This window comes from Artemia sp. Qi Xiang Cuo, chromosome 9 (assembly GCF_049724085.1).
Source record: "Artemia sp. Qi Xiang Cuo chromosome 9, ASM4972408v1, whole genome shotgun sequence".
Lineage (NCBI taxonomy): Eukaryota > Metazoa > Arthropoda > Branchiopoda > Anostraca > Artemiidae > Artemia > Artemia sp. Qi Xiang Cuo.
The window spans coordinates 28,474,682-28,490,356 of record NC_142802.1 but is presented as its reverse complement, the minus strand read 5'-3'; the positions used below and the strand labels follow the sequence as shown (position 1 = coordinate 28,490,356).

At 35.8% G+C, this 15,675-nt stretch overlaps 1 protein-coding gene across 1 annotated transcript in view; it reads right to left on the bottom strand.

Annotated features, from left to right (window-relative positions):
* LOC148948529 (fibrillin-1-like) overlaps positions 1–14,219 on the bottom strand; it is a 200,967-nt gene extending 186,748 nt beyond the window's left edge. The window contains exons 1-2 of the mRNA XM_089094443.1: positions 14,081–14,219; positions 4,323–4,591 (exon numbers count right to left, since the gene is read on the bottom strand). Of these exons, the coding sequence (XP_088950569.1) occupies positions 4,323–4,471 (149 nt within the window). The 5' untranslated portion in view covers positions 4,472–4,591; positions 14,081–14,219. The remainder of the gene's footprint in view (positions 1–4,322; positions 4,592–14,080) is intronic.
* Between the last annotated feature and the right edge of the window lie 1,456 nt (positions 14,220–15,675).

The window sequence follows — 15,675 nt, the reverse complement described above, 5'->3', positions numbered from 1 at the left end:
CAAAAATTGCGACGAAGACCACACTGCCTTTCCATAACAAACAACAAAAGCACGAAGAACACTAGGGAAATCTTTTTGCAAGACAGTGGAGACAATTTGAATGAATATTCAAAATTTTTAATTTCCCAATAACTAATACTATATGTAAACATTGGGCAAAGTTAGCAACTTGCAGACCTTCCCCCGGGGACTGTGGGGGATTAAGTAATCCTCAAAGACAATGTTTTTATATTTTTCGACCATGCTGAACAAAATGACTATCTCAAAATTTTGATCGGCTGACTTTGGGAAAAAATGAGCATGGGAGGGGGCCTAGTTGCCCTCCATTTTTGGTCACTTAAAAAGGACACTAGAACTTTAAATTTCCGTTCGAATGAGCCCTCCCGTGATGATCTAGGACCCCTGGGTCGATACAATCACCCCTGGAAAAAAAACAAACACGCATCCATGATCTTGAAACCTCTATAGTAGGGCTCTCTGATACGCTGAATCTGATGGTGTGATTTTCATTAAGGTTCTATGAATTTTAGGGGTTAATTCCCCCTTTTTTTTCGAAAATAAGGCAAATTTCCTCAGATGAGTACCTTGTGGTGGGTAAACCTAAAACTTGATTAAATATATATATTTGAAATCAGCATAAAAATCTGATTATTTTGATGTATCTATTGGTATCAAAATTCCGTTTTTTTTTACAGTTTCAGTTACTATTGAGCCGGGTCGCTCCTTATTTACAGTTCGTTAAGACCAAGTGTTTGAAAAACTGAATTAACATTTTTTCCGAGTTTTAAAAGATATATATGGGTGTGCAAGTTTCACTTATTTTATCTAAACAATCAGGCTACTATTTCACTGTCCATTAGAATATTAAATCGGCTTACCATTAAACCTGTATGGTCACATTTACTAGGTTTTGCCAGTGGGTTCTGGCCTTGCCGACGTCCGGGTTCTGGCCTTGCTGACGTCCAGGGCAAAATCCTGATTAGCCCCCCCCCCCTTTTCAGGCCAAATTTTAAAAAAAATTTTCATTTATTAACAGAATTGTCACCTATTAACAAAATTGAATATAAAATATCACAAAAAAAAACTTCAAAATTAATCATATTCGATCTATTTCATTTTCAAGGAACAGTGATGAAGATAGGGAAAAAAGAAAATTTCGGATTCAATTTGTTTATACTTGCTGTCAACTGCGTCATCTCAAAAATTACAGCATTTTTCTAACCTTTATATTATTTATTTGAAATTTTGCGTCCAGGGCAAGTACCTCCTCTCCCCCCTAAGATCGCCGCTGGGTTTCATCGTAATATCTAAAATAGGAAGCTGGGAAACCCCATAGCTTTAAGAATTAGAATCAGAGCCAAAAGATAAAAAAGTAAACAACCTGAAATAGCTATTAGTGTAGAGTGATTCCTCATGAATAATGCATAAAGAATTCGAATCCAGTTTTGTGTACTAACATGGGATATACTGTGCAGTTCACCTTGCGTCTTTTGAATAGGCCATTAAAGAAACTGGTTAACATATGAAAAAGCGTTACTAAAGCATTACCATAAAATTCACTGTCAACGTTATGGTGGGATACCCATATTTGGAATGGATATGTGCTTTATGGTCAAATGTTCTTTTTTTCACATAATAATCAAGAAACTAAGTTTATAATAGTGTTACTCGGTAATTAAACATCAAAAGTATAGTACTGTTAATTATAACTATGAATCGTCTGTTTTCAGCTTCAAAGAAGTCAGATAAACCATTTGATTGAAAAGCGGAATGCAATGAACAGTTGTAGTTGATGGTAAACGTTTTCTTGCACATGGGTAGCAGTCTTTTTGTCCTGAACTCAGATGCCCTGTATCCAGTAAATGTCTCAAAACCATAAATCAAAGATAGACAAGAAGCAATGGGAAAAAAGTGCATCTTAATCTTCAGAACAAAATAAACAAAACTTGTTTGTTATTAACGAGTTCATTATTAACGCGATTCTTGACCTAGTTCATTTTGGTTCATTATTAATGCGATTCTTGAGGACACCGGTTAGTTTGCCTTGACTAGTGATAGAATATAGTGTCTCACCATGGATGTTCAAACTAAGATTTGGGATTTGCCAAGGACCGAAGAATAAGCAATTATATTTTTCCAGGATAAGGGGTTGCTGCCCAAAACAAAACAATGCGTCAATGGACACACCATAACTTTGTACTCTTACGAGAAGCAACAAGTGTAACACTAGGCCATGTTTGAAAACCGTGAATTTGAGAGTCAATACGTGGTTTTCTAAAAGTAAAATACCATTTGTTACTGCAGTTTGTTTTAACGCGTTCATTTACTTCTTAGCATTGATCAAACTCCCCTTCTCGAGTGTGTTTTATATAATAGACAAGTACCCGAAATTTATATGAGTAGTTCCCTAATACCCCATGCAAGTTTTAATACAAAAAAAACTACTTATGCTAGGTAAAAGCTATCTGTAAGATTTCTTCAAAAATTTCTTAAATTATCAATGTTCTACGAACAGAATATTTAAAAGTTGAATTCAACGCTGAAAGATCCGTCATAGTTCTTATTTAACTGGAAAGGTCCACTTTCTGGTGAAATTGTACTCGGAAAATTCAAAAATCCGCCTGTCTGACCAAATTGTTTACCTCGACATTATCATTGGAAACACAATTTCTCACATTCGTCCTTTTCTAAAAAAAAACACATCAGACACCGAATATCAGCTTTATATGCTTCCATAGTCTCTGCTAGGCTTTGTTTTAATCACAGTTATCTATCAACGCTATACAACACTGTTGTTCTCCCCCATATTCACTACAGTGCACCCTTCTGGAAAATTTTTACACACGCTGATAAATTGAAATCCGCTGCACTTTCTTCCGTTTCGTAAAATACTTACTGAGATACACGATTTGGGCACGCTGTTCAAAACTCATGAATAATCTTCATATAGCGGAGCACACTAAAGGTGTTGCTAGACTTATAGAAAAACATAACCAAAAGAATTCAAACCATACTTGGAAACCACTCCCTCTACACTAGTTACACTCTCATAGCTCTTCTTCCTCACTATTGTTACAAGTGCCTGTGTTTTTCTTTATTTGTATGTGTGTGTGTGTGTTGTTTTTTTTTTTCGTTTTCCGTTTTTCGTTGTCCCGAGACGTCCGTCATTTTCTTTTTGTACGAAGACGCGTTTCCGATAAACAATAATAATAATAATACAAAATGGAATCGTCCGTTGAAACTTACCAGAAACTAATTGAATTTTACATCTTTCACAAGATCAATTGGTTTGTAAAATTTTTTTGAAGTATGAAATCACTCTTTATAATTATTTTTCATCTCTTAGCATTAAACTATAGGTATATTTCATAACTGTCTGCTTCCTTGTGAATCCTATCCACGATTTCAATTGCAAATTGTTATTAGAGGAACTAAGACCCAAAAATACATTAAAAAAAAGGTAGAAAAGAAGGGGAAAAAGGCAAAAGAGGGCATGAATGGGCCCAAGAGAGAGTAAGGAATAGAACAACTACCGAAACTACAGAAGATATCTCAAACCAGTGTAACTTCTTCAAATCGAACCGAGATTCCCCCGCAGTCTTAGCCGAATTAAGAGATACTGGTTCTCCCCCTTCACCAAGGAATACCTTGGTTCTCCCAATGAGGGGCTTAGACTTGGAATCGAACCCGGGTTCAAAGGAGGGACTCGAGGCAGCAAATAATGTACACCTGCCAATGTCAACATGCACCCTCTTGGATTGGATAATATACTTGGGATATAAATGAAACGTCTTTAGCAAGATCTCATACGCAAGACCTAATTAGGAACAAAACAGCTGTTCTTCTGGTGCGGGAAAACATGCTCACTATCTGAGCAAGACAGAGGAAGAGACATTGTTAATTAGAATTTGTGAAAAACCTTTGGAATTTTTCACGCACAGTAGGAAGTCAGAGCTAAAATTAAATTGGGAGTTCTCGAATACCTAGGAGCGTTTTGTTTGGCATTTAGTTCACTTTGACTACAAGTGGGATAATAGGCCTAAAATTATATAGAAAATTGTTCGATTTATTTTTTTAAATCTGGTCAGAGATACGTTCATTAGCAAGAGCACAAAAGGTGTAGTTTCGTGGAAGGAAATCGCTGAAACAGCCATAGCAGCAGTCATTTTTGCATCTTTTTTTAAACCAACAATATATATATATATATATATATATATATATATATATATATATATATATATATATATATATATATATATATATATATATATATATATATATATATATATATATATATATATATAGCCATGTTTTACACTTACCCACTAACTGGGACTGGATGAAGTCCACCGGTTCCACTTTGCTGTGCTATCTTACTACTATAAGGTACATACTCGGGGTCATCTGCACTTCTACAAAATGCCACCAAACTGAATAAGACAAAAATAAGTAAATCACTTCGAAGAATCATTTTTCTCACTGGAGTTCAGTTGATAGAACTAGAATGTGACTAGGTTGTAAATTTGTGTTTATCGAACAATCTGCTCGCTACATAGTAGTAAAATCAATCGGCCGGGGTAAATACATCATTCTGAAAAACAAAATCACCATGAAAGAGAAATCAAACTTGCTTGTGTATGTTGAGACTAGCCTAAAGACATTGCTGTTCACATTCGATGTTGAGGCCACAAGATAACAATCCAGCCCTGCATTATCTTGTTCAAGTTTTCTTATATATTTTCCTTTATCTTTTACATTTTTACGAGAAATAAATTTTTTTAATATTTTTTTAACGGATTTTTTTAATATTATTATTTGGATTTTTTCCTCACCATCTATCTTATGTCAACATCATGGTTGCAGCAGTATCTGCAACCGTGCAACCATTACTAGGTAGTAAATAAAAAAATCCTGCCCATAGTGAATTAGAATTTAAAATGTGTTTTAAAAAAAATTGGTCAAGTGAGGATAAATCGCCGCGTTAAGCTGATTCAGGAATCGTGACTGTTATTTCTGCTAATCGTAAATGTTCATTGCGAAAACAAATTATACAGATTTCAAAAAATAGCCTGAAAGCCCACCATTGGAACCACAAACGAAAGCTGTACCATTAGACCCACTATTGTCGAAAAACCCGTATAGGAGAATTACAGTCCTCCATTTTGAACAACAAGGAAAATCACATTTTTTGCATAGGCAGTACTGATGTGTCTCCTTCTTATAGGGGTGATTGTACCGAACCAGCGGTCGCAAAATGTGGAGAGGCATTTGAAAGGAAATTGCAAGGAAAAGGAGGCATTTGAAAGGAAATTGATTTGAAAGGAAATTGCCATATCCCGTGCCTTATTAAGTAACATAGAAAATTAGAGCTGACTTATTATCTCTGACTTGAGTTCATAGATCTCGAGTACTAAAGATAGACATTTTTTTAGACTACCTTTAAATTATATTTAAAAGGGCCCTCTCGTATAAGGAGTTTCAAGATATAAAACTAAGGAGCCAAATGGGGCTTCTGGACCTAGCCCGTGATATGATGATGTTGAAACGATACATCTCTTTATCCTTAAATGCTCACAGAAGGCATTTTGGATTTTGTAATAGTAGAACAACATTCGATGCCGCATTATATATATATATATATATATATATATATATATATATATATATATATATATATATATATATATATATATATATATATATATATATATATATATATATATATATATATTTTAATATACTTTCGAAAAATGGCAAAAAAGATCAAGCACAATTTTACGTCGGCAACTATAAAAATGAGCTACTTACCTTGTTATTGCTTAGCTAAAGATATGACAACAACACATTTAACTGTACATTTGAAAAACATTTCTGCAGATTGTTTTTGTAATGATAAATTCTTGATTATATTGCTGCACAAAGCGGTGAATCCCCTAAAACTGTCTGAGGACTTCTTTGGCAAATTTTAAGAAAAAGCCAGTGAAGAAAAGAAATTGAAATAAGAAAACTTTTATTTTTTTCCGATGATAGCCATAGCGGTAGTCTACTTGTCTGCTAAAAGAAACACACCCAAGAAGTGAAGTTAGTTAATCCTAATGAAATATACCAAAACATGCTGATAATCTAATACTATAGAAACAAAATTATAGAAACTACGACATAGAATTGTGGAAAGCAGGCTGCGCAGAACGCATCATATTAAATACCTAACCTAACCCCAAACCACCTCTATATATTAAACACTTAATTAAAATATTCATACATCGTAGTTTATCTCGCTTAAAATAAGCAAATCATAACCGATCCCTGATAGGCAAACCGGTTTCTGTCAGATCTCACACAACGTAATTCTTGAATGTATGTCGTCTAACAGACAAGTACCGCCATACCTAGCAGGGGAACTTCAGAAGAGCTGTCGTAGGATCCTTTTGGCTAATTTTGAAAAAAAAGTAATAAGTAAGAAAAGAGCTGATTAGAGAGGAAATTTTAAACCTAGTGCCCTTTTTAGCAATGAAAGGGATCTTGCCGCAGGAAAGAACCATTTTTGCCGTTTTATACCGACAAACAGCATTTTTGGCCACCCAAAAAAGGCCTTATTGGTACTGAAGACATCTGAAGATAGTAATCAATTCATAAAAAGCGGCACTTTTTGGGCTTTTTAGTTGACACTTTTCATCTCTAAACATAGAACTGGAATCCATACAAAAGGAAGGATTTGCATAGGCTGTAAAATTTGAAAACAGTTTCAAACACAGGAGTCTGATGTAAAATACGACATAGCCATACCGGCGTACCAGGGACATAGGGAAGTTGTAATTAATCCCTCCCTTACATATAATCTGGAATATACTTTATCTTGGCCTGTTTAAAGCTTCATAGGCTATAACATATGAAGTCAGTGCTGTTTCAAAAATTCATAAGCCTCAGCTACTCCTTGATGAATGTGAGAGCCACCGACAGCGAATCGGGCAGTTCGGTGTAAGGAACCCCTGTCTCAGGGAACCTCAGACCTAAGCTGCCACTCGAGCAAGGCAAGTCTTACCCTCACGAAGCGTGGTTTTGTAGGAGGTCTAGCAAACCATTCTTCCGAAAATTGACGGCAAGTCCATGAGTCTTTGTTGCATTCTCCGTCACAGGTTGTCTCTGTAACTGATATTTGGCCAAAATCCAGGTACATATATGTCTGGGGACCATTAACCACCAAACCACCAAACCTAACCCCAAACCACCTCTATATATTAAACACTTAATTAAAATATTCATACATCGTAGTTTATCTCGCTTAAAATAAGCAAATCATAACCGATCCCTGATAGGCAAACCGGTTTCTGTCAGATCTCACACAACGTAATTCTTGAATGTATGTCGTCTAACAGACAAGTACCGCCATACCTAGCAGGGGAACTTCAGAAGAGCTGTCGTAGGATCCTTTTGGCTAATTTTGAAAAAAAAAGTAATAAGTAAGAAAAGAGCTGATTAGAGAGGAAATTTTAAACCTAGTGCCCTTTTTAGCAATGAAAGGGATCTTGCCGCAGGAAAGAACCATTTTTGCCGTTTTATACCGACAAACAGCATTTTTGGCCACCCAAAAAAGGCCTTATTGGTACTGAAGACATCTGAAGATAGTAATCAATTCATAAAAAGCGGCACTTTTTGGGCTTTTTAGTTGACACTTTTCATCTCTAAACATAGAACTGGAATCCATACAAAAGGAAGGATTTGCATAGGCTGTAAAATTTGAAAACAGTTTCAAACACAGGAGTCTGATGTAAAATACGACATAGCCATACCGGCGTACCAGGGACATAGGGAAGTTGTAATTAATCCCTCCCTTACATATAATCTGGAATATACTTTATCTTGGCCTGTTTAAAGCTTCATAGGCTATAACATATGAAGTCAGTGCTGTTTCAAAAATTCATAAGCCTCAGCTACTCCTTGATGAATGTGAGAGCCACCGACAGCGAATCGGGCAGTTCGGTGTAAGGAACCCCTGTCTCAGGGAACCTCAGACCTAAGCTGCCACTCGAGCAAGGCAAGTCTTACCCTCACGAAGCGTGGTTTTGTAGGAGGTCTAGCAAACCATTCTTCCGAAAATTGACGGCAAGTCCATGAGTCTTTGTTGCATTCTCCGTCACAGGTTGTCTCTGTAACTGATATTTGGCCAAAATCCAGGTACATATATGTCTGGGGACCACTTTAATCGCGGATCTGTACCAGTAAATCCATCTTGTCGTGGATGATCTCTATAGCTGAAAAACTGCAATGCCAGTGTATTTCTGAGCAATAACTAACAGTTGGAAGCTTGTATTGCTACTGCTATTCATCTCAAGCACTGAATTCAATCACACAACTCCAGATTAAGGCAGTGAAATGGACAGGGTACTGAGAGTAGATTATCCATGAAGTGTAATTATCATAACTAATGTTTGTACCCTGAACAGCAGCCACTCACTGGCTTCTTTTTAATGTAATGCAACACAGTCTCACCAGATGAGCTCTATTTTCCGTACTTTATGGTAAATAAACCTGAAAAGACTTTCCGCATCATGTTTGTCCCACACGAAAGCAGCAAAAACCTTTTTCTTTCATTTTGTCATACTGCAAGCTGTTTCTTTTCGGACTTACCCCCATAAGCGATTGAATTACTCAAGACAACGATGTCCCTACTTCTTGTCTAACTGGTCGAAAAGCCCATTAATCGAACAGCCCCCCCAGCATAAAAAAACAACAACATAATTTTCGTGCTAAGAATCAATGCGACCACTTTTTCTTCAAAAAATTGCTGTCCTCTATAAGATCCCCTTGGTCCATTCTACTTACCCTGAAAGTTTCATCCCGATCGGAGGCAAACAATTTTGGCCCCTTTTGGCGATTCACGAATAGATACAACCCAATTTTTTTTTTTTGTTCCTCTTATATTCGTTTGGCTAACCGATTGGAAACAAAACAAGCTTGGGCCTGTTTTGGATGCCAAAAATCAACACAATTTTTTCCCATAACTTTCGTCTTCATTGAGGTTCCCTTGTCTCATTCTATATGCAAGAGCGTAATTTTCTATGGGACAGGGGGGCAATTCTCCCCCTCCCAGACCCCAGTTTCGCCCCCCCCTGCTGAAATTAAGCGTCTTCAAAAATCTTGCCAAAACTAAGATAGACCAACGTAATTCAAGCATCCATAGAAAGAGATCAGTTTTCTTTAGTAGGTATACCTTTGCCTTTATGGGGAAGGAAAGCCATTTTCATAGAGATTCGGGGTGACATGATTGTTTTTCTTTGGATTTCCTTCTTTTTTAAACTGATCTAATTCAATAACTCTACTCATTATGTTTCATGAAAACTTAGTAGCTCTTCAAAATTTAAGGAAAACTAGTAGCTCATCGAAAATTTCCACATTTGGTTCAGTTTGTTGCTATTTAAAATCTAGTGTACCTGCTTCTATCAAATTCCTGCCGAGCCGAATACACAAATTATTGCCCTGTAATATTAATGAGCAAAAATGACACTGTTTCTAATAGAGCTTAATGCGAATCTAGGTGAAATGTTTACAGTGACATCCAACAGTGCAATCATAGTTTTTTCATTTCCTGGAGCTTTTTGCTGCGATTTTACAAATTGTTTTACTTTAGCAGAATTTGAGTATTTTGGATAACCTTTTTTTTGGTTTAGAAAATTCTGCTAGTGCAATTTTGTATAGGCTACTGAGATCAGAATGTAGCCAAGTTTTGAAGTTGTTCTTTCCAAGACACCTACAATCCAACCAAAATGTTTTAAAATCATTCAGTGAATGATTTTAGTGGACATTTTTTGTGTGTGCACAAAACTGCATTAAGGCCGTATCTCTGGTACATAAATTCGTATCTAAATGACTATGCGATATTGAAACATTTGAACAAATATTTACATGGGTACCAAGGTAATATAGGCTTAATGATGATACCCGATCAAGTAAATCTGGCCCTGTTCGTCTTAGAAGGAAAATTTCCCAGACAACTTTCAACCTGCTTGGGGATAATAGGCTTCTGTGGCTTGAGTCTTGGCTCAGTTTGCTGAGTTCATCCAATATAAGCAATCCTCTTTCATAATCACTTCATTTATTCCCTCAGTATATTCCTGATCACTCCCAATTTAGTTGCAGTAGGGAATGGGACCGAATTAATTGGAAGCACTTTGCATTTCAAATCTCTCTCTAAATTATGCCAATTTCGTTACACAATTGTGTCCTTTTGAATTTAATAGGATTTAATAAGGCCTTAGAAGAGACGATAACTCAATGGTAATAAGAACTGAATCAAATAAATGCAGTTGTGCGATAGTGCGGCAAAATGTCTGAAGAGTCAACAAACCAAGCTACACATATTTATAAATCCAAACATATTTAATATAGGGGATATCTAAAACAGCAAAATGGAAGAACAACAACGTAACATAATGGGAAACTATAGAAGAAATGGAAAAACGCGCATGATTCAAGAACCATTCCCAAAAGACCCCGCCCAACGTGCGAGGCTTCTAATGTTTTTATCTAATGAACAATTTTAGCTTGTAAATATAACAGCATTGTGTAAGCGTAAGGACCTGGTTTTGACGGAGGGGGGCGACGATCTTCCTTATATCAACTAAAACCATATTTTAATGAGTAAAGTAAACATACGGACATGGGCTGTTATTATCGCAGTTTTTTGCATAAATAGTGGGCACTTGAGGGGGCAGATGGCCTATTTGCGACAGCTTTGAAAATAATAATATAAAAAATGAATTAAAATGGAATAGAAGTAAAACAACTGGTTTAAATGAAAGCAAAGAGGGACATTTAACATTTATAACAAGCAGAAAGTATCCTATACATATTGAGACTGTTGAGACCCCCCTTAACCTCCAGATTTTCTCTAAATTTGACTTTTTTTTCCCGTCATATTCATTCGAGAATGAATGCTCTAAATGCTCTAACACAGAACAATGTGGTAAAAAGTTTAAATTTCTTATCACATGGCTTTGGGAATGAGTGCTTATTAATTCGCAGATAGTTCAAAGAATAAAATTATCAGTTCAAGTGTTTTGAAAGGTAATCAGTAAATAAAAAAGCTTTCAATTATTAGTAGGCTATATTTGTTAACCTCTCAAATGTTTTCAGGAAAGCACTAGTTAAACTTTAACCGAAAGAGCGCTCCGCTGAGGGGGGTTTTCTAGAATATATACTTAGAAAATATGAGAAGCAAGCGATTTTTTTACAGCTCTAATGAATAAGATAATTTAAGCTCAATTTAAATTTTATAGTCGCTCTTTACCTTTATTTGAAGAGACTTAGTATTTAATTATCAAAGGCAAAATTATGTTATGCCAATAACGGTCCCTAAATGTCATTTTAGCTAAACATAAGCGATTCGGCTAAATTTGTTATACGTCTAACAGTTTGATTTGGTCCTTAATACAAATATTGAAAAATAATAAAAAAAAGTTTTTGTTGCTTATTCTAATCGTGTGACGGAACAATTCCCATAATTTTTTTTTGTATTTGCTCATGCCCTTGAGTATGAAGAATGTTAAGCGTTTTAGAACGGACATCGTCAAATTGGCTACCTAAGAAAATATCTAGTGCTCAGACGATAAACTTTTCCGTTCTTTTCTAGTATATATCCTTAAAAATATGAGAAACAAGCGATTTTTTTTGTCATACCGCTATTAGAAGTTTATTGCCGCGTGGACAGTCTTCGTAAATAAAGTGTATTTAGTGCTAATTATCCCATTTTAAAACCATAAAGACATCGTCTATTTAAATCGAGAAAAAAAAATCCAAATTTCGCCAAAACAGAAAAAAAAATCGCAAAAATCCATGTTTTTATAGTTCGAAAAGTTAGCGTCTCAGAAATCTTCTGCTGTTAGTCAACTCTGCAGACTTTTTGAAGTAAGCTTACTTTTGGCACTTCAGTATGAAAATGGGTTTTTGAACATCTCTATAGCATACAACATATAAGGGAGGCCAAAAAGAAACGATGTAAGGGCCGAAGGCCCGAGTTGCCAATCTTAGCGAGGGAAAGGAAATAAATTATGTAATGTCTCATTCACAAAGCCCCAAACCCCTGCGCGTTGACGATCTAGTTGAGGATTATTCTGGGATCAAAGCCCAGGGCCCCAATTGACCGAGGATAAGGCCCACGTGTGACAGAGGAAGGCTCGAATCCCATTCGAGTAGACAGGGTCTATTTTTGATGACCGGAGGCACCCCAGGACAGTAGGGAGGCAATAAAAGTGGACTTGGGGGCTCTTTCTTAGAAAAGAGGTTTCTTAAATTATTATTTGTGGATCACTCTTTTTATTTAATTTTCAGAAGGAAGTTGAAAAAATCCCGTGAGGGCCAAAGGCCCGAGCAAAGCGAAGTCTCAAAGCGCTTGCCTAATCGAAACTAGGGCCAGCGGCCAACTCCTACCCGAGTAAAGTGACACGTAATACATTAAGTGACAAGGCCCAAATCCCACCCAAGCGATGAAAGTGGAGGGGGCGACAAAAACCGAAGTGGTCAGAAATATAAGAAACGTCAAAGGACCTGATGTCAGTTTTATGGCAGAGCATGATCTGCTTCGTCTCGTCTTTAACAAGTTCGCGCCTCAAACGATAGATGCTACAATTTCAACCTTCTCGTTTTCCCATTTTGTTTCTGTCCGATTTACCCTTTTCGTACGAACATCAGGAAAAAAGCACCTTCCAAGGCAGCATTATCAAAGAAAAATGAACACAGGGGTTTTGCCCTACAATAGTCCTCCGGTAATCTTCAAGCTATGACAAGAAAGAATTTCAGATACGCGAATTCCCCTACCTTTCTTCTTGTAAGGAATTATCTTTTTCGTTTTTTTTTTTTTTTTTTTTTTTTTTTTTTTTTTTTTTTTTTTTTTTTTTGTCTAAAAGCATATTTATCTTAAGACTATAAGCCTTGGCAAATTAGTTTCAAGGATTTGACCCGTCTTCTAAAGAAAAATTGAATTTTATCCAAAGCTAGACTAGCCAAGAACAGTTTCCCTGGAATTTTTCAAACCTTACAAGCAAGGAGGAAGCGAGTCAGAAAACATCGTCTTTTATTCGTATTTGGCTTTATTAACGTAGCTAAAAGTTTAATTTACCTAGCTCAACAACTTCCCCAGTTAGAAAAAAGCAGCTTGACCCTTCTGTTTAAGCTACAATAAAAAAAAATTGCCGAAATGCATAAGACCCATTTGGCTAGCCCAGAATAGACTCAACTGAAATAGCCTAGCGGCTGAAATGGATTAGTGAGTGTCTTCAATGCTCAAACCACGTTTCCCTTTGCTTTCATGATTTTAAATCTTAAAAAATAATCTGGATAAAATTCTAGTGAGGCGGCTCCACAGAAGGAGATATATTAATAAAATAAAAGTAGTAGGTCTAACTTAAACCAACAAAGAGAAAAATCTCTAAAAAAAACAAAAAAAAACAAACGAGACTGTGGCCAGTGGAGAGAAAAGAAAACAACAAAAACAAAACAACGTGGATATTTCGCCAGCATAGAAAAAAGGCGTATTCAGCAACGAAAGAAACACAAGAAAAACATGATAAAAAAAAACAAGATAAAACTAAAAACCAATAAAACCACCACCAAAAAAAAACAAAAACAAAAACGTACAATTGGCGCAAACTGATCCACGTAGGGAAAAGATGTTAATATAGAGTTACTTCAGTGAGGACACCAGAGTAACTCGAATTTCTGAGAATGCACTCCCACCCCATTGGAAAGAGCATAAAATAGGAATCTAATAGTACCACTTTTGGTACTTGTGTAATATCCAGAACACACTAAAGAAGTTTGCTTTGTTTGATCTGAGTAAACCGGGTTTTCTCTCGCATTCGGTTATAATTAGCTTATTCTTTCGCAAAATAAACTACGATGTTATTTAATTAGGATGTTTTCTTCTGCAGAACAGCCAAAATAGAATGCTATCGTTATGTGTCCACAAGTCTTCAGCCCACCTCTCAACAATTCCAAGGGCTGCAGATCCGCATCCCTGAGTGTCAGCGCTATAAGATTCAATTCAAAGAGTCAAAAACAAAAACTAATAATCAATGCATCTTACCCTTTCTTTATTCCAAAGGCAGTGATTCCAAAGAAAGTAAAAACAAAATTCCCAACGACAGGAGCACACAAGCCACGAATTTTCGGTCGCTAACTGACAAAGATTCTCTTCTGTATCTCTTATCTGGGATGTATTCAACAGCTGAGGTCTCTCACACCGAACCCGATTCTAAACACTCATTAGCATACACTAATTTGGTATGTGCCATAAAACAGATAGAATTTGGCCATCTTTGTCTGTATGAACTCACAAAACCTAAAAATCCAACCAGCCTATCCTTCTCATACTGATTAGTCATCCTTTCAAAATTGGCAATGAGGATTTTCTTTATAAACAATTTATAGGCCCTTGCCTTAAAATATAAATGTAATACGTTCATTGTGTTTAATAGTCATTTAAAAATGTCTTTGTTCCTTTAAGGGTGTTTCTGCAATAGTCACCTACGTAAAAATTTATTTCGAAGGGGGGGGGATCAAGTTTAAAAAACTGAACTGTACGGATAAGATGATATATCATAGGACAAATTGTAAACATGATTTCGAGTTTGCTCTCTGTTGTGGTAAGAGGGGTGGTTAAAGATCCTAAACCATACACCCCCCGCTGACGAGGTTTGTCTACTGTATTTATGCAAGGTTTTCCTTTCCCAATTAGTCTGGGCTTCATTAATTTGAACCTGATCAAGTTCAGCTGCTTATATGGAGGAGGGGCAATGGGGTTTACTCGTTTCTTGGAGCAGGATCTGTCAAGGCCCCATTTAGATATATTTTACTAAGGACCTACTCAGCTTACGTTCTTAAGGGGGAGAGGGGAGCAAAACCTGGCGTTACCACCGGTGTCTGAAAAACTCTCTCTGATCAAAGTTCCTGATCATAGAGTCTGATCAGAAGTCTCTCGTTAGATTAAAAAAATCAAAATAAAATATTAAGGATTTTGTTGATTCCTTTCAAGCTCGTTGCTCAGTATATAAACTCCCAAGAAGTGCCTCAAAGGTGGATCTCTCCCCTGACCTTAAGAGTTGTTGCAAATCTCGAGCATAAGACCACGTAAAGAAAGATACAGAATGGGTCATTGTCACTCTCCTAATTATGAAGAAAGGACATTCAATCTTAAAACAAAGTTTCTAGGCAGTAGAGGGCTTTCGAACATAGCATAAATATTGCCCCCCCCCATGTTAGCTAGGTTTCTTCAAACGGTATATTTCAGTAGCTCGACTAACCCTAAAAAGTTTATAATAGAAAAAATAATATATATATATATATATATATATATATATATAAATATATATATATATATATATATATATATATATATATATATATATATATATATATATATATATATATATATATATATATATATATATATATATATATATATATATATATATATATATATATATATATAATATAAATATAAATAAATAATATAAATAATATATATATATATATATATATATAAATTCTAAGACCACACTGGCTAATCATGATAAAACGAAACAATAGTATAAAAAGAGAAAAAACGAGGATTATACAAGCCAGTGAAACATATGAACTAAAATGCAAATATTTCGGTCAAGACCTCCGCTTGACCGTCCT